This window comes from Ischnura elegans, chromosome 10 (assembly GCF_921293095.1).
Source record: "Ischnura elegans chromosome 10, ioIscEleg1.1, whole genome shotgun sequence".
NCBI classification, from domain to species: domain Eukaryota; kingdom Metazoa; phylum Arthropoda; class Insecta; order Odonata; family Coenagrionidae; genus Ischnura; species Ischnura elegans.
The window spans coordinates 46,471,310-46,495,382 of record NC_060255.1 but is presented as its reverse complement, the minus strand read 5'-3'; the positions used below and the strand labels follow the sequence as shown (position 1 = coordinate 46,495,382).

At 35.1% G+C, this 24,073-nt stretch overlaps 1 protein-coding gene across 4 annotated transcripts in view; it reads left to right on the top strand.

The window, feature by feature from the left end:
- LOC124167225 (zinc finger and SCAN domain-containing protein 21-like) overlaps nt 1–24,073 on the top strand; it is a 61,504-nt gene that overhangs the window by 5,799 nt on the left and 31,632 nt on the right. For 2 of the 4 annotated variants that reach the window (XM_046545099.1, XM_046545098.1), the window contains exons 3-6: nt 11,393–11,497; nt 17,439–17,630; nt 19,924–20,114; nt 22,996–23,269. In XM_046545099.1, the coding sequence (XP_046401055.1) occupies nt 11,393–11,497; nt 17,439–17,630; nt 19,924–20,114; nt 22,996–23,269 (762 nt within the window). The remainder of the gene's footprint in view (nt 1–11,392; nt 11,498–17,438; nt 17,631–19,923; nt 20,115–22,995; nt 23,270–24,073) is intronic. The other 2 variants (XM_046545100.1, XM_046545101.1) reach the window with 1 other exon arrangement.

Genomic DNA, 24,073 nt, shown 5'->3' with positions numbered 1-24,073 from the left:
GATCCTGCCTTGGAAGACCTTTTTTATCATCCAATGTTATGTACGCTAGAAAGTCTGCTAAACATTCTTAATGATGTGATTGAATTGCCTATGTTTCAAAAAATTTCCATTATGAGTGTTATGCCCGCAACGTCTTTGAAAGAATACATTGAGTGTATCCATGACACTGCAATAAAAACAGTTTGAATGACGATTGGTGATATAAGAAAAGATTTTAACTTGATATTATTTATGTTATGAAAAATATAATGCTGATATTATGTCGATGTCACTTATGTAAAACAGTAAGCAACTGCGACTAATATAACACGCTTGGATAAGATATTCATCAAAGAAATGAAAAAGTATACGCTTCTGATGGACCCTAAGGCCAACAAAACATCAAGTATGAATTTAATGATTTAAAATTCTCAATAATGACTGTGAAACAAGGAAAAGAATGCAGAATTGTTTTAAATTAAATAAACTAAAAGTGCAAGCATCAGCTTTTCACACATTTCATCACTAACAGTGCATTACCTGAATCTAGAAGCATCATTGCAAGAAACACCCCGTACTGCAAGGGTTTTGTTGGGGAGTAGGTTGTAAAAGAGTTGTTTCGTCTGCTTTATATCACACGGCAGGGTTCCCACTCAACCGTGAAAACCTTAAAACCGTGAATAAGCCGTGAATTTCGTCTTCCGTGAAAAAACCTGGAAAAAGCCGTGAATTTCGCCATGAAACCTTAAAAATATCTCAAACTTGATAATAATACAGTAGAACCTCGCTTTTACGCCCCCGCAATATACGTTTTCCCGCAATTTGCGACATTTTCGTCAAGTCCTGATGATTTAAGTATCTCTACAATGTTAAGTCTTCCCCGCATTTACGCTGATGAAATTTCAATAAAAATGACCCGCTATTTACGCCAGGCCGCCAAAGGTAACATGGCGGATAGCACACCGTAATCAAGAAGAAGGAGTTTTAGAGATCGGAGCCTGGGATAACCTTTTTGCAAGAAGGTTGTAAATATAGGCAAGGAAGTTGTATTTACAACCTCCTTGCCTTTTTGGCAAACCTGTCACCAGCGCCACTATCATTAATATGGCCTCTTTGAAATACTACAGTAATTCCTTCTTCATCTGTTTCTGACCACTATCGCGGGCATAGAGTTTATATTGCTATTAGAGTATTTATGATCGCGGGATTTCCTGGAGTTAGGTTGTTTGCGACGTTTAAATTTCATTCCATTTGTTGGTGGTAAATATTGTAGGTTTTCCACTTCACTTGTAAGCTTCTTAGTCACGAATATAGACGTGTTTACCTATATTCGTGGTCGTTCTCGTGATGATCCACGCAATGGGTGTTCTCCTTCGCGTACATTATTACCAAGTTCTTCGATCAATTTTAAAGTCGTTTTAATCGTAATCTCTTTTTCCCTGCTCTTTTCGTGTCAGCGCCAATAAACGCGAATCAAATACGGAATGGCCCAGAAACGAGAGAGGAAAACTTTTTCAATAGAAGATAAAATTAAAATTTTGGGAAGAGTTGACTCACATGTAGGCTCACGCGTTTCCCTTGCCAAAGAGCTTAGGATTCCAGTGTCCACGTTAAACACTGTTGTTAAAACTCGCAAAACGATAGAAACCAGTGCAGTGGAATGCGGACGCAGTGCAAAGAGGCGAAAATATGTTAAGCACTCGAAATATGATAGACTAGAAGAAATTTTAAAAGAATGGTTTCAGTACACTAGGTCCTCGAACATACCCATCAGCGGAATTATTCTAAAGGAAAAAGCGCAACATGTTGCAATGAGGCTGGGAATTGAAGACTTCAAGGCTTCAAACAGATGGTTAAGCGGGTTTAAGACTAGGCATAATGTTGTATACAAAACAATTTGTGATGAGTCCAATAGTGTTGATCCCCTAACAGTGGCACAGTGGAAGGAACATTGTTTAAGTGAGCATATAGAAGGGTATGCTCCAAAAGACATTTTCAATTTAGATGAGACGGGCCTTTTTTTTCAATGCACTTCCCTGTAAGACTTGAGAGGTGAATCTTGCCCTCGTGGAAAGCATAGCAAAGCTCATTTAACAGTATTTTTAGGTGCTAATGCTAATGGTAGTGAAAAGTTAAGGCCATTTGTTATTGGAAAATCCAAAATTGCAGATGTTTTAAAAATATCAAGACATATCCCACAACCTAAGCCGCTAATACCAAAGCTTGGATGACGTTACATTTCTTTTAGGAACAAATGCAGGCTCTAGATGCCAATATGGGTGGACAAAACCGAAAAATTGTAGTATTTTTAGACCAATGTGAATATGAATTTGAGGAATATAAAACTGGTGTTCTTCCCACCAAATTGTACTAGCCAATTACAGCCATTAGATTTTGGGATAATCCATGTATTCAAATCCAACTACCGCAGGATTCTAGTGAGAAAAGCAGTTAATCTTATAGACAGTGGGAGGGACCCTAAGAGCTTCAAAGTATCAGTTTTAGATGCACTACACTATGTAGCACTATCATAGAAAGAAGTTGATGAGGGAGAAATCGCAAATTGTTTAAAAAAGCTGATGAAGAGCATTTAAAAGACTGATCTATGAAATCAGAAAATATGATCTAAAAATCTGATCAGAAAATATGATCTACCTCACTGAGAGTTCAGTACTAATAAAGAATTTTTTGTTATCATAATTAAAGGTTTTATACTTACTATTCATTTAGAACATGATTCATATGAAAAATAGAACATTTCACTATATTTAAAGGGGTTATTTTTCATTAAATTGTGCCTAACCTCGATTTTACATTTTCCTGCAATTTATACTTATATTTTTTTTCCTTGTCCCCGTCAAAAGTGTAAAAGAGGGGTTTTACTGTACTACGATTGACTGATGAAATTCGATATGTTAATCATGTTTCATGGTCAGGCATGAGTCTACACATTTCTCTACACACGAATATTCGAAGTGTAGTAATTGGTCTGTACTCTATGACGGCATATTGACCGATATTTTCCACTTTAATGGCGGAAATCTGTTATTTTGTCAAAGCGTTTCAATTTCAGTGATAGCTTGGGATGGCCTTGTATTCGAAAAAGGGCAAATGAAATAACATGCTTTTCTAATAGACTGAGAATGAACCATTTACGAAAAATTATCCGATTGTAACTTGAAGTTTGGTTCCCACACAAAATTAGGGCATACATGCCATATGCTTCGAAATATGAGTTTGCCATTGGAATGTAATTTTATCCCGCATCCATCGTTCTCCGAAGTATCGTTTTCCCACATTGATCGTTTGAAGATCGCGGTCCCGTCGTATAATTTTCCCGCATCCTTAGTATGAGGAAAATGATACGAAGTGTTTACAACATGTTGTTTGTGGCTAATAACGACAGACACCCACAGGAGATTGAATTACTATAGGGAGAAGCTGAGTACCGTGGGATAGTTACATTAGCGCATTTCCCAAGATCCTCTATCCCCTTCCACTCAGAACTCGCCTCCCCCCCTCTGAAGCTTTCCTCTTCGCCGAAATAAAAAAAGGTCTCAGCTCGTGTGAGGATCATATTACGAAGACCTTAGCTTCGAAAAAAATATCGAGTTACACGAAAACAATAGAAAAGTGTTTCGCGCTCCCCCCTTTTCTCACCCACTGACCTTTTTCAGCCTAACTGCTTCGAAGTTCCCTGTTTCTGGAGGTCAACTGCTGCAAGAATCACCTATTAGCCCAAAAGGTGTCTAACAATGAATTTCGGCAATTGGCATTATACTTTTATTAGATTGAAATATTTGTGAAGTGCACATAATTCTAAATAGAATGAGACCAAACATGACGTATTTCTAACGTTATTTAAGCATTTAAAACAAGAAAATAGTTGGAAAAATACAATGATGATTTCTGGCAAAACTCGATATCCTCTTAGCTGAGCTTCTCGGCAGTTAATGTGGCATTTTTCCGAAAACAAGATATCAGGTTATTATCAGTTATCAATTTATGAGTTATACTATAAGTCTCACTTGTCAGAGTTACTGACGAAGGGATATCTTCTCAGGATTTTTGTTTCTACCTACTAACAATCCGAATTCATCTGCTCATCTGGCGCTACGCTAATTATGAAAGAATGGGTATCTTTCATGGTGCAGTCTTATTAATTACATCAGACAGAAATCTATAATAGCAGTGTAAATGCCGGGTGGAGAGCAAACATTTTTTTTAGCGAGGTGGCGTTTTCCTTCAGGATTTTGAAAGGGATATGAGACGAATCAACAATATGACCTAAGTGTCTTGATAAAGAACTATTATTCCTGTTATTATCTAAAATATTGTTTGAAACCTTTAATGAATATCATAATTACGCGCCAAAATCCTGCGTTTCCTGGGACATAGGCAACCTAGCAAAAAACTATAGCATTGATCGTTTTACCGCATTCATTTTATAATTGTATCGTTATTAGGAAAAATGTTTTTCCTCTGGTGGAGTTCCAGAAAAGGAGGGTAGTCTTAGAATCGTGTTCGTCATAGATTCGTGCTAATACGGTGTATGTAATTGTTTTTCGATTTATTATGTTCTATAAACAAAAATTTAATAAAATATCTTCCGTTATATAAGAAAGATTGGGTAAGGTAAATTTTGTTACTGTGCAGTAATAACAATGTGTGCAAAAAACAATCTCTCTGCGAGGAATTAAATAAGGACTTCCGGTGCCCGGACGGAAGAATGTCCGAAGGGTATTCGGCGTCCGGGCAAGAACGCGGTTGGGCTGGTCCTTTAGTCGGCCCTGAATTTTGCGGAAGATAGATCACGTCATAACAGATATCACTTTTCATTGCGGCATTAACATTCACGGCCGTTTGTCGCATACGTTAATTTTCTGTTGATATACGGCCAGTGATTTTCTTATTGTTGGCTTTTTAATGGGCCGGGAATTTGATGAAATTGAGACCGTGAAAACCTGAAAAAAAAAAAACGTGAAAACCTGGAAAAAACCGTGAATTTCTTTATTCAGGTAATGTGGGAACCCTGCACGGGGAATACTTTCATGCTCTTTAGATTAGTATAACCAGCCACATGGAGTTCTTGATTCTCAATCTATCACTAAAATACTCCGTTTTAGCCTAAAGCATAGCCCCTTTCTCAGTAGTTTCCACAGATTGAAGTGGGCAAAACCACCTGAACAAAGCTCCGTCTTACTCTTCACGTTCTGCATTCATTGGGTACTTTTGTTTTATTTTAAATTTTGAAAAGAAAATAGGAAGATAAATTAACCATGCCACTCTTGTGTTGCTCCATTATTTTCATTTTCTTGCTAAGATGTGTTAGGCATTTTTTGGCCGTGGTGTCTACCTTCAAATGCTCTCTATTCATGCAACTCATGGACATGCAGGTATGCTGTCGACTGCTTTCTGCTGCCCAAGGAATAAAAGAAGATCGTAATTTTGCGAATGTTAATGCCACAGTGTTTTCACCAAAATGAACTCCTTACTTATGAAACGACAGTTTAGTACATGAGTTTGAGACTGAGTATTCTATGTTAACTTCATTTGTAACAGATCGCCAGCTATTACAGAGATTAGGGACTCTTGGTGAAGTTTTTCTGGCCATGGAAACTCTTGCTATGGCGAGTGCCAGCTACAAAAGGGCCTCATAAAAACTAATTTTTTTAGTTGCTAATCATAGGGTCAATTGGCGGTGCTCCGTCTATCTCTCGTAATGGCGGGGGTCTCACAATAGCCCTTACTCGCTGTAATGCGGTTCCACTGTACTTGACATCTTTTATGATGTTACCTTATTCCCTTCTTATTTACTTTTTTGTATAGCGTTAGATGTTTTCTAGCAATTCCATCAATATTTTTGCATAAAAGGCTGCCACACTTGTATGTGTTTAATAAAATTCTATAAAATTAATATGAATAAATAGATGGATGATTTTCCACGTTGAAGTCCAATTATCTGTTTATCTGTGATTTTGTTTTTTTTTCCTTAATACAAGGTTTAACCATAGAATTTTTGAGGTCATCATGTTTTACATTTTGCACATGTTGATCAGGAAAGGAAACTGAATTAATTGTTCATTAAGAATTTGTAAGTTTTTGTAATTAGGGTATTTTCAGCTGGATGGGGCAGTGTTATGGATTCCTCATAACCTTTGGTTTAGAAAACTAAGGTAATAGTTATCCAGGATGAATTTGGTGATTTGTAGAAATAGTGGGAAAGTAAGTTCTTTTGTCTTCTGTATTTAAGGGCTTCGTTATTGGTGCTGATATTTCAAGCTATCTTAATCTAATCCCTTTCTATTGCATTTATTTCCAAAGAGGTGTGGGCTCTTTCAGACCAGGAAAAAGTTTTGCAGTAGAAATTTTGGAAAAGGATTTAGTTGGATAGTAAGGAGTGGGGAAATACTTAATTCTTAGTTTTTTAAAGTTCCTTTTTGGGGGGGAAATATCAGGAATACAGAGAAAATAATGATGGTGCTGTTTCTTGCTGTGTTGTTGGCTGCAGTAGGGAGTGTTGCTGGTCATCCATCGTATCCAATTCGTTCGTCCTGATGAATCCTTCACTTGCCTTTGTAAGAGATTTCCATGGCCCACAAAATATACTGTGGACTTTTACCCATGACTGCTCAATGTGCCCTCTACATTATCTTCCACCACAGACCCTCCCATTCTCAAGTTCTTCATCAACATTTTTTTTTATTCTCAATGAGGCACTTAGCATTAGAAGATATTGCAAATACATTTCTAAAATAGGTTGTCCGAAATTTTTTGCACCTTCTGCAAAATGGTATTGTTTCTTTTTAATAACATGGTTTTTAGTTTTCCCATTCTAAAATATATTTCTTCCTCTGTATTACCAGTTAGTGATTATTATCTTTTCTCAGAATTTTCCATCTGTCGGTATATTCGCCTGACCCTCACTGCCTCCGGTATTCTTCCTTTCATACTCAACTTTCTCTCATCTACCACTTATAGCTGTTATATGTGTTACCTCTGTTCAACAGCTGTCATGTTCAAACCCACAGAAAAGCTCTACAACTTACCGGCACTAATTTTTACAATAATTGCCAATGTAAAATTTTTCACTACATTTTACCCTCTCGTAAGATTTTCCTATCACAACTATGAGTGTTGAAGTGGAAGTACAGAAAAAAACAAAGAAATAATGTTATTGAAACTAGTTTCAAAACTTTTGGGGAAGTAATTATGAAGGGATTGTCCATATCAGTAATCCATTTAGACTTATCTCTCTATTTCCATTTATAATCAAAGCTCTACAGCACCCAAGATCCAAAATGTGTTATGGATCAAAAAGGTCCTCAGAAAATCACATTTTTATGCAGAAATCACCTCAAGTAACTCACTTCTGTTTTTGCATTGCGCACAATCTATGGACAAAGTATATCAGTTATTTTGTATTGTAATATGTAGTACATTATGCATAAGAGCATCAGTTCATTAAAGAACTTCCATTGATAGGGATATATACTTGATGCTCACAAGGGGAGTAGATTGTGTGAAAGTGATCCTTCCTATGTGACAATCTCTAAAGGTTATGAGATATAGATATCTCTACATGTGTGAGAGAAAACACTCATCCAACTGAAACTTAACTAGGTCACTGAATACAAAATCAATATAGAGGAAGTTTCCAATTTGTAGTTCAACTAGAAATGATTGTATATTTTCTGGTAAGAATACTTTTATATGATTAAATTCTTTCAACAAAGTAGTTTTTTTTTGTTGATGATGTTTATGCACAGGAAAACTCCACAGGTAGCTGGTTGCTACCCACCCAACCCTAATTATTGCTTCACCCCAACCTTTCATGGCAATATATAGGCTCCATGGCAGAGGTGGTACCTGAGAAATCTGACCTCTTCCACTATAGTTTCTATTTTTTTGAATATGCAGTTTTGTAGCTGCTAATTATAACTTTTATTGCAATTCCCATTATTTGGTGATTATTTTTTTTTACAGTCTAAGGTTAATTTTAGCGATTTCACATGTGTTGAGAGCCATACGATGCCATGGCAACTAAAACACAAAAAGGAGACAAGGATGCATATTATTTTGCTTTGAGCTAAACCATCCTCAGACACTCACTGTACCAAGAAGGGTTGTTTGTTGCCCAAGCTGATTGTACCACAAGTGAAATGGAAGAGTTATCTCTTCTGTGAGGCATGATTTTCGGAATAAGTTCCATCTTTCTCCGCACCAAGGTGGTTTATTTTATCTGCCCAGAACTGTACAAGTAAAAAAATCTTCTGATTTCCTGATTTCATCACCAGCTACCCTTGGCAATACTGGTAGAAGTACAGCCAATGTTGCCCAAAAGAACATGAAATTTTCCGTAGCATTATGGTGCTGCACCAGTTTTTCCATTGTGCATGAAAATGGCTGAAAGGTTTCTTTGGAAATTGACCTCTTCGAGAAATAGTCATTCTGTAAAATGCCTTATATCAGGGTTTACTGTATTCACTAGACAGTATTCTCTCTTTTGTAATAAGTACCCTGATGTAGCCCTTACTCTTGAAAACCATTAAAATAATCTCATTTCCTTTTGATTATTCACCTCTTGAAACCCTTTTTAAGTTCCTTAGATCTTTTATTTGCTGTATTTTTTGTGCAGAAAACTTCTGTCTTCTTCAGTTGACCGTTATGAGTCAATTTTAATATTAGTTTGCAAGTGAAAACTTAAGAATTAGTTCGTCATATTCAGTGAAAGCCAAATTTTGGTCTCTTCCTTTCCATCATTCCAATCCACACATTGTTAACCAATTTCGTGTAGGTAAAGGTTAAGGTGCGTACGTATACACAAAATATAATATTGGAAAATTTTTTTCTTAGTTTTAGATTTAAATTTGTTTGATTGATCATAGTAACATTTTTATTCAGCCTTTTATTGGCATTAATGATTCTTAACAGACAGCAGTAAGGTGACAATTTTAGGAAATATGCCTAAGGGACAGCAATCAATACCTTTTACTTTGTGTTTATCAATTACTTCGTCCCAAGAACTAGAAGCAGATTCCCCATTGATTGTAAAAATTAATGGTTAAAATATGCCCATGTATTTTTAAATAGATGAAGGATCAATATTGATCCAAATTTTTCATGGGTGTCACTCTTATCTTTTTAAGTTGTTTAGAAGTTACTTATAAACTCTGGGGAATTACTTATTATGTATATAATACTTAATCCCCTTTTCCTATCTCTGTTATCATTGCTATTAGGGCTGAAGGAGGCAATTTCCACTTTCCTTGTATTTTATTTGCCTATGCTATTTGTTTTGCTCTCTGGTGTACCCATTATTACAGCCTGATGGATAGTAACTTCATTTTCATAGAATGCATGCAAGATTATGCTACCGACATGGGATATAGAGGGGAAAGTGTAACTGAAATTATGTTTTTAGCATGCTTCACATCAGTGCATGCTTGCTGTCGCAAGGTGTACGTAGGTTTGAAAGTCATAATGATAGCAAAAGAAACTCTACTCCTCTACTGCTCTCTACCACCTAATTAAATTCAGCCAACACCATGACAAAAATTTCATAAGCTTCTCTCAAGAGTATGTATTTTTATTATACTTGCCAAGAATTTGATAGTTAATTTTGGAACTTTAATTTAATGCCAAATATCACTTGGACTTAGTTTTTAATTGAGATCATTTTTTGAAAATTTGCAATTGTTCATTGATAACGCTAATTTTTCTTCAAACTTAAAGAATATTTAGCCTAAAGTCGTCTGTTAAAATATTTTCAAGTATGTGTGTGTTTGGTTTGAATGGTAATAAGCCTCAATCCTTTCACTAATTGCTTGCACTGTGTGTGATTCCTGTATGCTACTGATGAAGTTACATTCATGATGTAAATCAAGTATTGGTGATGAGTTTCCAATATATTGTTGAATGCTTGGCAACTTGATTGAAGGTGGTACTCTTTAATTTTTCATATTTCCATACATTAAGTGATTATTGTTAATTTTATGTGGGGTTCATATGAATTAGTCTACCTGACTCATTTTGTCCTTCTATTATATGCCTAATTCACTCTTTTACATTCTGTTAGCCTCAGTAGCATGGTCAAAATATTTTTTTTGGGATACTAGTATCTATTCTAATTCAAACAGCTTGCCTATTTGCACTTTACAGTCTCCTCAGTTGTAAGGGCTGGTCATCTTATTCAGTAATCAATCTGTTTTCCCATGAATTTCAGAATTATTCTACTTAAACTTTTTGATATGATAGTGAGTAATTCAAGAAAATTTTTGAAAGCAAGTACTCAGCCTTGAACAGATTATCAATTATTCCCTCTTTGTTTTGATTATATCTTGAATCATTATTTCTTATCACTTTTACATTTGTTGAGTGATGTATGACTGTAATGGCCATGGATTTAAAAGTTGAAGTAAATCGTAAATGGGATAAGTGTCCAACGAGTAATTGTTCATTGGCCCTCCTTTATTTTGCTAAAATTACTTCAGATGACCTAGTAGTGATACAGTTTATCCATGATTTGATTTTTTTAATTTTATGGCTTAAAATATTTTAAATATAATGATGTATAATTATAATGCATAATATTGTCTATCATTATTATTTATTTTTTCATTGTGAAATCTGTGTGCTCCTAACCAGTGTTTTGATGTATAACATAAAGTTGAGTGATTTAGAAATACCCTTAACAACTAAATTTTTTCAAAATCTTTAACATCTGTCCTCTCACTATCCTTTCCCATCCAATTATTTTCTTATGATATTATCTCTGGACCTTATTACGTTTAAAGGCCTGGTTATACGATACATTATTACAAGTTGATGTGTGAGTGCATTAATGTCATGATTAATGCAGTGACGCTGCATCCAACTAGTACGAATTCATCAACATAAAATAGAACCTTTTCTACTAAGTTCATGCATTCGTTCATGTTCTGTTGCAGTCCACCTTGATCCTTGATGCATTCACACCTAATCAACTTGTATGGATTAATTGATCATTTAATCAAGCCTTTAAATCGACTATGGCTTTATAGTTGGTATTGATGTTAGACTTTGAACTTAGGTAATTTGAAGAAGGGGATTATAATTCACTAATATGTACTTAGACTCAGATATTTGCCCTTGTTGTATTAATTTAACTGTGATGTTGGTGGTATAATCATGTTAATGATAAGGTCTTGCCATTTTTTCCTATAGTCCAGGTTTTTAACTCTATAAATGATACGTTGAAGCTGTAACTACTAGGCACACATGCTGATTGAGGAATCATTTTTGTTGTTACTAGTTATTCCCTATGCATGTATAGGTTTCAGACCTCAGCCTTGATCAAGTTTGTGCCATTTGATATCAAAATTAGGCTATTTGTATTGCCTCCCTAAATTGTAAAATTTCTTCGTCTTTATAGATATTAGTTGAAAACAATTGCTCGCCAGTACAAATTGACAAAGCAGTTGGGACTGATCCAGAAGAGCTCAAAACAGAGACTGTCCTAGATAATTCGGGAAGTATGGTAAGCCTAGGCTTACCTTTGTGAAGCTGTGAAATAAAAAGATGAATTGTTGTGTAGTGATTTGTCTTTTCAGTCTTTACTTTTTTACTTGTTCAGTATTTTTTGTTGTGGTATGTAGGTGGTCTTAATAAATCAGAAAACATTAAAGCCTAATGTCATGACTTCAGTTTTCGGTGGTCTTAAGACAAACGTTATATTTCATCAAAGACCAAGATTAGTTTCTTTTTTACCATAATAAACTTTAATGCATGTTTGGCTGTATGAAAATTTCTTATGGAAAAACTATGCAATAGTACCATTATAAATTTCAAATACTGGACTCTTGTCTTCTAGAATTGTATGAATGCCAGACTTATCACATAATTTCTCATATATTTATAGTTGTGGACATTCAAGGAAAATCATAATTATTCTTTTCTTGTTTATTTTTTTTACTGATTCGGCATATTGAAAAGTTTTCACAGACTCATATTTAATCCATGTGGTGCCTTAACACTTAAACTTAGTGACAATAAATTTATATGAGGTATATTTGATAAATGTGGCATTTTTACCATTTTTGTCATTTAAATGAGTCATCTCTGGGAAATCATTTTGAAGTTTTCTTAGCAGCATCATCGAATAATCCATGAATCAATTCTTTCATTGTTACCTATTAATCTTCAATTTAAAATCTTTATTTTGCTTGATCTAATATTTTCAGCCATATTTTTTCATGTCTATGCCCACTCTCTGAATGAGCTTCAGAGCTAAAAAAAAAAAAATGCTTTGATTTTCTGAAGTAATGTCCAAGTATAATGAGGAGACAAATTTATGTAATTATTTGTTGGAAGTCTTCAAAAGAATTTCCAATGTAGTTCTAGGCAAACTAGCATGTCCTCACAAAATTTGTATTTACAAAATCAGTCATAGGGTCTGCATTGTACAGGTGTGAGATATATCTCATCATAAAGCCCTCTCCAGTAGTCGATGAAAAGTGCATATTGTATTCACACTTTCCCTCCTCTTTTGTTGGTACAGTATGGTGGCTATTAGATTGCCATGAAGGACAAAATTTTCATTTCACCCTGGCAAAGGGCTTTATGAAGCTGGTAGATAATGGTAGCTTTTTCCATGAGTTGGAAGTGGGTTATTCGCCCCAAGAGCTAGTTATAACTGTGTCAGAATACCAATTCTTTTATTAATAGATGTTACATCTATGTAAATATTACTTTAAGCACAGTTCATGCAGGGTGTGGTGGGCCTTCTTCAATTTTTATTAGTTATAAGCTATTTAATGTGTCCCAGTCAGGGTTGAGTGTGCTTAAGTGTAGTGTTGCTTAACTTCACTGGAAACATATTAGGTTGCTTTACAATAAGCTACAGATTTTACCCAGGCAGCCACAGGTGGTACTTAAAATTTTAGTCAATTGGGCATCCAATATGTAGATGGTTGGAAAAAGTTTCAGGTGCATACTAGAAGCCACAGATTCAGAAATAGAATTATATTGTGTGTGTGTCATGAAAGTTAATGAGGACTTGTTGACATAAGGCATGTGCATTGGTTTATGCTTACTGCTACTTGCTACATTTAATGGCACATAGATATTTACTTTAACAGTTTGTTTATTGCATTCATAGCACCAAAAATATTTCTACTCTTTAAAACTATACTTGTGAAACAAGTTAAATTTTTGTATTGCATATGGTCTCGAACATGATATCTGTGTGGAAGCTGGCAATTTTTATCCTATTAGGTTCTTTGTTCTAAGTGAGAAACTCATTTCCTTGTATAGCGCTAGTGTTCTTTAATTCTTGGGCACCTACAGCATAAGGCTTGCTTTGGAATTTGGAAACTTTTCCTGAAATCAACTACAAGTAGAGCTATGATGCTATTGTTGTTATAGATAGGTGACACATTTCCATTAAATTGACTGGTTCCACTCAACCCTGACTTTTGAGACACGCTTTATTTCAAGCTGTTGTCATTTTCTATCGAAATTTGAACAGAACATCAAGTCCTTGTCATTAGTTTGTTGATGCTTCAAATAATATCAATAGTTTTTTGTGATTTCTGCGTAAATAGATTTATTTTAAGTTACTTTTATTTTAGTCTGGGCAATATTTATTATCTCTCATTCAAATCACTAATTCCTTGTATTATATTCACGGAATTATAGTCAAGCTAATGGGTTAGATCATTCGGCTGGTAAAAAGTAGCCAATCGGTGCTTTGATGCTGGTTGGAGAAAGGGGGAGTTAGGCACTGGAGGGACCCCATACAAAACAAATACGACATCTTTTGTTTACATCAGGTATTCGGTAAACATCAATAAGTTTTCGTTATTTAATTTATTAAAAATATGATAATATTTCATTAATGCATAAATGAAATTGCAAAAAAATAACTTTGCATACTTCTACTTCCTAGACATGAATGCTGTTACATTGCGTTTAACATTCTACTGGAGACACTGGGCTCTGGTGTAGGTTTTCTATTCTCTTTTATGATTATATGACTTAATTTTTTCACTTTTTCTACTGTGGTTGCTCCGTTATTAAAATTCGTATTCATGGGTTTTGAGGGAATATCCCTTGCACATGGATTTTCTTCTTTATATTGTTGTAAGATTTAATGCACTCACTTCCTTGGAATGTATTTCATTAAAAGGTCTCTCATGGATTAATATTGCATCTTCAATGGATTTTGTTTACTTTATACAAATTGGATAATTCAAAACCCTTACATTTTATTCCTTTGTTGTGCCATTATGCAACCAGTCCGTCAAATCACACGATTTGTATTTGAAGAAAACGAGAATATTGCTTTTTGGAGGCGATTTACATTGATATATAACTGAGCTACATTGCTAATGGATTCATCATTTTCTAGGGACTCTAATTTACTTTTTGTTCTAAGTAAATTTCATTCTATAAAGGATGAGTAAAAATACCTCTTATGGGAAATAACCATCTCTCAGAATCCATAAGTTTCCGTAGACCTCAAAGATTGAGCTTTGATTGATGACAGTAATTGATATGATGCATTAAATAATATATTCAAGGACCACTAAGTGATTAATGTAGTGATACTAATACGTCAATTCTGAAGAATGATGTCTTAGGACAATTTTTGCTCTCCAATCAGTGTGACGATGGCAGTAAAGAGGGATGAAACGGGTGGGTGAATTAATTTGAGAAATACTTCGTAATATGTGAACTATTTCACTGAGAATATAATTTTTAGTGTTTAGGCAGCAGTGCCCCAATAAAAGGGGATCATGAACCAACAGTTACCATTAGTTATATGTTTAAATGTCCAAATGATCTAATCCATTGGCCAGGGTATAGGTATTGCATGGGGTAAAGATGAAATTTTGGAGTAAGGAAGACATCCATGCTTTTGTTTTCCAGCGTAACTGCATGGGTCATCATTAAATGTAACAATTTCTCCCCCATTGTATGAGGATATATCCTTAAGTGGAAGGGTGTTTAATTCAATCTCAAAAAAAGTGAGCCTATCGGAGTTTTGGAAAGGCCAATAATCAAATTAACTTGCTTTCGAGTTCATTTGATGGAATAGGACAACAATGTCAAATGACAATTTACAAACTATCTCCCTAGGAAGAGGCATCCCGTGGTCATCTCCATGTTAATGAATTGGGTACTGTTGGTTCCATGATAATTTTTTTATATTTCAGCCATGATCACGAGATGTTTATTCCTTAGGTAATAGTTCGTAAATAGTCTCATGAAATTCTTGTTCTATATCATCTGGTAAACTTGAAATCAAGTTAAATTGATTATTGGCTCTTTCAAACTCTGCCTATGATGTTTAGTACCTTATAAATTGGCTAGAAAGCCAATACAATTAATGCAAGGTAATTGATTGTCCTTTAATCCATAATTTTTCTATTTTTTCCCTTGGTCTTGGTACCAAACTTTTTCCTTATATCTTGAGTATATTCCTTTGAAATATTCTGTAATTTCCTTATTATGTGCCATTCACGAATTTCACTGTTCCACAGTTGTTATTTAATGAGATAGTGCTTTCTTTGAATTTTGTGTGACACTGGTAGTTTCTGTATATGAGTCCATTATATTTGTAAATCGCTAATGAAATAGTGATTTCCTGGTCCTGAAACAAATCTTTCTCTTAGACCTAATGATGTATCGAGTAATGTGGTTGAATTCCTGTCAGGAGAAAAGCAACTTAAATGTTATCCACAATTTTTTAAGTCAACCCAATTCACTCAGCAAAAATTTAAAAATGAATTTGAAGGCAAAACCTTGTTTGGTATTTTTTTAAAAGTTGTCATCTTAAGTGGTTAATATTTCTCTGAAAACTACATGGAACTGAGGCAGTGACCTTTCTTGAGATTGAATTACACTCATTTGCTTCTAGGAAAATCCAGTTGTTTATCCTTTTGTCATAATCACTATTGTTTGAAAATTTTCAATATATTCTTGTATGAGCTGCAGACCTGTTGTTATCTAGCAGCTCATATGTATGTTATAAAATAGCTGATTAGACTCATCTTATTTGATAGCAATAGTGCTAGTCTGTTTTAGAAATATCTCTTTTATTGGGGAGAATATGTATCCAATCTATGTTGACCCATTCAGTCGTTCTGTCATAGTTATTTGAAAAGTTCCCTTAATTTTCATGATTTAAGAAAACTTGAAATTTATGAAAACTATTGCTCCAATTAAAAATATTTCAGTAATTTGAGGTCCTCCTTTTTTATTGCCTTGGTTCTTATTTTTTTACCATGCCTCAACTCTACCAATCTACTGTTATCCGCTGTCAAAGCCATGATAAAAATATTATAGATACAATATGTAGCATAATAATACTACAATCCATGTTAATTATCATATAAAAAAGTTATTTTACTACGAAATTAAATTTTCAGTAAGATTGCATTTCCTTTACATACCCAGTTGGATGTGTAGGCACTTGTCCACCTTATTATAAAAATATAACTATTTTTTGTTTTCCATTCTTTGGTAGGCTCAAATATTAGTAGTTTTAGCATTATTTAAAGAGCTTATGAGATGAGGCTTTTATTAATTGTGAATACCATCATGTCGAGCTCACATATTTTTGCAGTTCTTAATTGGATTACAGACTAGGTGGAAATATTTTATGCCTCTCCTAATAAGGTATTTAAGGATTGGAACTGTCATAATTATTCATTAAATAAGTACTTACCTTTGATGAATGTAGAGTAACTCAATGTAGATTTCTCCTTGATGCTTCAAATTGCTTCCAAGTGAAATGATATGTTATGGGGTTTCATGTTTAGATCACTGTAGTGCAAAATATCATGGGCGATTAATTTGGTATAAAATTAACTATTTGAAAATTTAAAACATTAAATATTAGTTATTGTCAGTGTTTGAGGTGAATTATATTATTTTACAATTGTGAAGTTCTGTTCAGGTTTCTCTGTTGTCTCCTTTATAATTTAACAATCTGATATACAGTTTACTCATGGCATGGTTAGTAATTTCTTCAGTGTGCAGTCTTATGTAGTCATAAGAGGTTTTGACTGTTGAATTTGTTTTCATTTCATCATATGCTGACTTTCCTGTAATTAATGTTTCATTTAATCATGAGTCATCCATCAAGATGTTTTTATATCTCTACTATGAATGCTGGTTTTTGTATCCTAAGATCCAAATGTAATATAACCGTACACATGCTACTATTAACAAACTTTGTATGAAATGTGAGTTCCTTGTAATCAAACCTTTAATCACTTGCCTTTCATGTATTTGTGGCACCACACCATTATATCCTTGAATATGTAGCATTAGTTGTATACCTGCCGTTATTATTCATCTATGAGGAATTTGTCATGATAAGCTGGAAAATAAGTTTAAACAGCAAATCTCAGGTTTACAGGGTTATTATTTAATTGTCTGTATTTATTTAGGCTATATTTTACATGTTACAGTGTTATGTAAAAGATGACACACCTCCAAAAGCCAGGGGGAAAGCTGTTGATAAGCATCATAATGGGAAATCTGATGGACTTAATAGTTTGGTACAAGCTGCTGGCATAACGATGGAGACAGGTGGACAGAGTGGAACAGTTGAGGCAACCGAAGCACGTGGTTACACCTATGAAACAGCTTCCGAAGCTAAGGTATGCTATCCTTGCTGTGCTATGTTTTCCATCACAGTTCTAATAATCTTATTTAATATCGTTGTCTCCATTCTCTCCAATTTCCATGATGATGGATATAGGGTGAGGCCTAGATAATTGAGGATGTAATAAAAGTGGTCCTGATGGTAACATTTTACTTTGTAATGCATGAAATTTGTACGAAAGAAGATGAAGAGTCTGAAGGACAGAGATTGAAAAATTACATGTATACTTTCACGATATATTATTTAAACGAACTTCAAAACTTTATTCCAACATTTTTTTCTTCCCTCTCCTAAATCTTTATTAGTATTCCCTAATAATGATTTTTCTTTGCCTCCTTGATCGGTTTCTTGAGTTATGGCTATAATGTCAGCAGGAAAAAATGGTAATGATATTGTTGCTTAGTTCTTGATAATATTCCTTATTGTTTTATTCCTTCTTCATTTCTTTTGATCGATTTTAGTGTTTTAGGTGTGGAAATCGCAATTTTCTTCCACTTATTGCTCACAGTCATTAGAATTAAAAAGGCAAGATAAGGAAGGATAGCAGCTGCCTTGGGCAAAACCAATCCATGAATATATCGGTGAATAATTATGAAGGAGTACTGAGTTAGGAATAAAAAGAAAAATGTACTCAAGTATTGGTAGAGTTAATTTGAAATACTTAAAAAAATTATTGGTTTTTATTATTATTAAAAAATTATTATTGGTTGGTAAGACCTTACTTTTTAAGATTGAAGTGAGATAAAAGTACTACTCTACTCCCGCTTGCTTTAACCATGATACGGACAACATATTTTTCTGACATAATCGGACAAGGTGAGTCTGTTGTACTCTTTTAACTTATGCTTTTGATTTAAACTATTTAGCAATGAAAAATATCAATTTTCACATCACTTTGTATTTATTGTATGCTAAAGAATCATTTGACATAAAATGTATTATTTTTTTGTAAAATAAAAGTTTAACATTCCTTATTAATTTCACACATAGTCAAACAGCGAGTCCAGTAGACTCTTTTGTCCAATTCTTTCTGTTTTCACAAAATAAAAAGGCAAAATATGTATCATCACATGTACATCTGATTTTTTGACAATAAGTTGACTTTTCAATATGTAAGCTTAGAAGAAAGTAAGAAAAACCATGAGTCCCACGGACTCACCTTGCCCGAATTTGAAGGAATTCAGGGGAAAAAATTTTTTCTGAGTTACTTTAATTTTGAAAGAAGTTTAAATTACTGCGTACTCCGGGGTAATGATAGGGAGAGATGGCACGAATAATCGGAAAACATGGATAACACAAACTTTCACTTAAATGTTCTGTAATATTCATAACTTTGGTAAAGCAAACAGTGTGTTATTATTTATGCACTTATTGTGTTATTTTAGTGTGCTTCCCGGACTCATTGAGAGCTTTCTTCGCCAGACCGCATTCTTTTTAGCGACAATATCAAGGTTTTACTCATATTATTACAGCTCCATATAATAACTGGTTTCGAAAACCATGCATCTGCGACTCCGTGATCACAGATACAGAAAAGTAGTGAAGTAGTGTGCATGAATGCATTAAAAGCACTCGGCGACGTCAGAAACAACACTTTCTGGCACCGTGCCATGTGGTTGTGTCTCGCACAAGTTGCCCGGGCTGCAACTGCTGCGGGATATGTATCCGTGATCATGGAGCCCAATCGCACACGATGCGGCTTGGAAAACAGGAACACGGAGTGAATGCAGCTAGCGTGCGATCGCTTCCGTTTTACGATTCTAATAGAAATAATAAGTCCAGTGTATCCTAGCATTCAAATGCAGTAAATCCAGTGGTTTTGCATCAGATTCGTTTTTTTGTAAAGGTCGAGGAAAATATTGAGTGAGATTGAAAATCATGCACGGGTAATCTGCAAGAGGGATATACCGCAGCCGGATAATCGGGAGTCAGCTGTACTGTAATTTATAGAAAATATACAATTAGAAGAAGTAAAAAATTTACGCCACGCTGACATTTCAATAACATAATAAAATTCTCAAAAATGTGATGCGATGTATCGGAGAGACTCACCTTGTCCGTATTAGGGTTAAAGATCAATGTGCCAAAAAAAAAAAACAAGTCTTGAGCTTGTCTTAAGATTGTTCAAGATTTCTGTGGTTCACAAGTGGATAATTGCATAGCCTGCAATTCCGGATGTTCGGGAGTAGGACGATCGAGAGTTGTTATTATTAAGTTTTCTTCACATGCTTCAATTTTAATAAATTCCATTTTCAGTGCAGTACTTAGTTTTTACTTTCTATTTCAAGGTGGAGGAAGCAGGGGGTGCTGAGAGGATCAAACGGGGAGATGGTAACAGTGATGGGGAGTCAGCTTCTGCAAGTTTTGCTGCAGCAGGCCAAGAGATGTTAGTGGAATTCGGTTTTCTAAAGGATCGTGATGCCTATTTAACCCGGGGAGAAGACCAAACTGGTGGTGGAGGTGTAGCAGGTGGACTTAGGTGTGTATTGACTTTGTAGGCTATTGCCATTTATCTATAACTAGCTGACCCGGCGGACTTCGTACCCCCTAACAATCAATGAACTAACAGTTTAGTTACACATTTATAAATCAAGAGCGGCTGTATCGTTTATAACCATGTTTATTATAATAAAATAAGATACTAATTCAATAAAACGACGTAAATGAGCATGAAAATAGCTTAAGAAATTTTGGGCATTGTAGTTTTATAAAGCAGTTAATGAAATAAAAATTATACGCATTCACTTTCTGGCTATTTGATGCTGGCTTTTAACCGTAAAAAAAAGTTTTTAAGTCCAAGTCTGTTGCGTAAACTTAGCCCGTTCACGGGGCAGGTTAACAAAACGCCAGACCGACGCTTGACTGATGCTCAAAATCGTGTAAGAAAAGCCCCTATGAAGCAGCAGCATTCGTATCAAATGACTTTAGGCGCGCCAGTTACAGTATCTCTGTTTGGAAAAAATGCACTGCGTAAACGCACTTCGGTGTGTCCTACACATTCGGGTTTAATGTAGTGCGTCAAGCACCTTATGATAAACAACAGTTTTTCTTTTATCAGGTGCAATATAAAACAGATGACGCTAAATAAATATGGCGAAGCGAAGCAGTGACGCAGCGAGGGGGGTTTTGGGGGGTAAAACCTCCCCAAGAGCTCAGAGAACTTATTTATAAAAAACTTTGTTACTTATATTAGGGGGACGGATAGGTAACAAACAAAACATAGGTATTTAACTATTCACACAGCCGCAAAATCCGCTATTTTTAACCATTTATCTTGAAAAAATGTCTGGGGGAGGGCCCCCACACCTCTCGCTTACCTTAGCGAGTTTTCCATACCCTAAAGACCCGTAGTATTAGCTGCGCCCTTGAAGCGAAGGAAGAAATACAGCGGATGGTTTACCGACTCGTAAACATAGCAGGTTTAATTTACCATGAGAAAATCATGGGTTTTCATTAGCACATGAGCACAAACATCACTAAAACTGAAAGACTGACCATGCGATTTGTTAATCGTTATCGCGAATGCAACACTACTTGGAAATTGAATACATTTAAGCTCAAAAGGGCATACATGTTGGGATCATGGAAAGATGAGGAATGAGAACTTCCTCATCTTTGAGTTTTCCTTTGAGTAAAGTCGCGTGAGTCACATTCATTATCAATTTTTTAAATCACCAAACGCGTTCCGTTGGATAGCTATGGTGAGTTTAGGTTTCGAAATATCATGAACACAGAGCCTTCCTTTAGCTGTTAATCGTGCCGTGGTAAGCAAGGTACGTCCAAGGACTTTATATATTCAGTTAGATGGTTGGTGACTTCGTCTTCGTTTATTACTCAGTTAAAAGATTTGAATTCATGCAGAGTACCAATTATTTGATCCTGATTTACCTAGTTTGAGTGATCCACATCTTCGTTCTAGGCCGTCGAAATTGCTCACTCAATCAATCATTTTTGATTTTTGTGGTGATCAATCATATTCTGGAACTCTTTGTTGATGAGCTCACCTTCCAAAAAAAATTGCAAATATTCGGAGAAAGTGTAATCAAACTGCTCGATTCCTCGACAGGAACACGGACATAACCTTTTGTCAACAATTGCTTGGAGATTTGTTTACAAACACGGTAGTGAAGAGTCAACTCGAGCTGGGCTTAAAATTAGCTAGAATTAAATATTTTAAATGCAATTTCAATATTTTGAATATATTTAGTAATTAAAATATTATATTGTTACGAAGTTCAGTTATTAAATGGGTAAAAACAAAACAAATAATTTAATTGGTAGTTTTGACCGACTTATCAATTGCTGTTGCGTTGCTAACTCCTAAAAACATATTGTTAGAAAGAGATGAATTTTTTTTGTGAAATTATCCTTTTTTTAATAGCCTATATGTTAACCCCGCCTGAGACGAATCCAAAGAACCAAATCTCATTGAAATCGGTGCAGCCGTTCTCGAGTTATAAGTGTTCTAACTAACACGATTTTCGACTTTCTTTTATATATATAGATTTATCTTTATTTGAACCAGTTAGGTTAAGTTTCAATCACCAACTTCAGAAAGCTAAGTGAATCTTATTTCCATTGCAAATGCAAAACAATGCTAATGAACTGAGGTTTACAAATCAGGTTTAATAAAGGAGCATGGCAAAGAGCATACTGAATTATAACCTATGTCAAGAAAATTTGCTGAAGAATTGATTCTACATGAATGCATTCCTTCTAACAGCCTCATTTGCATATGAACATTTCTTTCAGTTTTTTCTTATAAGTTTGGGATTTTTTCCACCATCATTAACCTTTCACATCATGTCACTCTTTATGCTCAGTTCCACATTCAGTCAAATAAACTTTTCCACCAAGGATACATGGTCACTTAGGGCATGATTCCCCGGAGGTACTTTCCCTTAGAGCCAGGCAGGCCAGAGAGTGAAATATTAATTAACTTGGCATATTTTAAAGCCAGCCTTTGATAAAAGTAATGTAACAATCTAAGTAATAACATGTACTTATTAATATTCTTTGGTAGAGGCACATAAGAATAATTTTTAGTGCACAATGTTTGTGTACCTCTGTACACCTCTGAAATGTCTCTCCAAATATAAAAAGAAAGTAACAAAATTATATGAGAAATACAAAGAAGTAACTGCTGATAAATACGAATTATAAAAGTTTGGTCTTGATAAATATTTATATTGTACACATCACTTCTATACCAAATTATTGTTAGCTATATTTACATAATTTAAGCAGAACAATGTTATACTCATCAAGTTTCAGAATGGATTTGACCTCAAGCCCCAGGCTTATGGCAATCTCATTTAAATGAAGAACTAAATGGGTAACTTGTTCATTTCTTTCTGCAGATCTTCAATCGCCCAAATTGGTGAATTTTTGCGCATGAAGAGTGTGTGTGGTGGGGGTCCAAGCATGTCGGATGGCACTGAGGAAGGGGAAGAAGCGGCCGTGACAAATCGCTGCGATCGTTGTGGGAAGTCTCATGCCACTCCTGAAGAGCTCCAAGCACATATACCAACATGCCAAGGAGCTACTGGTCCAGGAGCTGAGGGGAAAGGCGGAGGGAATTATAATTGTGACGTATGCGGAAAACACTTCAAAAGAAAAGAGCACCTCTTGCAGGTAATTTATCATTCAGTCTAATTAGTCATACACACCACAGTTGAAGTTTGCCATGAAAAAATATTTCACATAGCAGGGATTTGAATATGGATCTCCCAATAGGGTGGTTTCCTATTACTTTTATTGCCTAAATCGAAATATTATTACTCCTGGAGTATGCATTTCACGCTTTTAGATTTTTAAATGATGATATCTATTTTTCATGATTAAATGAAAAGTGAACATTTTCGAGTCCGCGAAAATGCGACGGCTAAGTATGAATGCTAGGAAAACCCCATGTGACGTCATTCTGGTTCCCGCTTCCCCCATGTGAGGTGACCTTGGGGTGAGGATATTGTGCGCCTCTGCGATGCTGGCTGCTTGCAGGTAGCAGAGTACCCCGCTAGCAGATAGCGCTTGGCTTAAATAAGGATTATTAATACATAATCAAATGAAGGAAACTTTCCGACCATAGGCAGTTTTAATAGGTGATTATTAAGAGATGTTTCCCTAAAGTCTGTGCCTCATGCATGCATTGATAATCTCTGACGATGTATAACTCCTATCTACTCGTATAGAAACTAGGTCCCTGTGACGTCACGTGGAGTGGCATCGCATGGGCGCCAATCTGGCCTTTTTCAAATGCAGTTAAAATTGACCATTACCATTCGTCTAAACTGGAAATTCTACAACCAAATAATTTGTATATTATGAATACACTAATGGTGGGTAACGAATCGCAATCAATGCCTTTCGTTTTCTTTGATGAAGGAAACTACAGAGGAACATCGTTAAAGCGAGTATGGGATATTGCGACACCCCCGC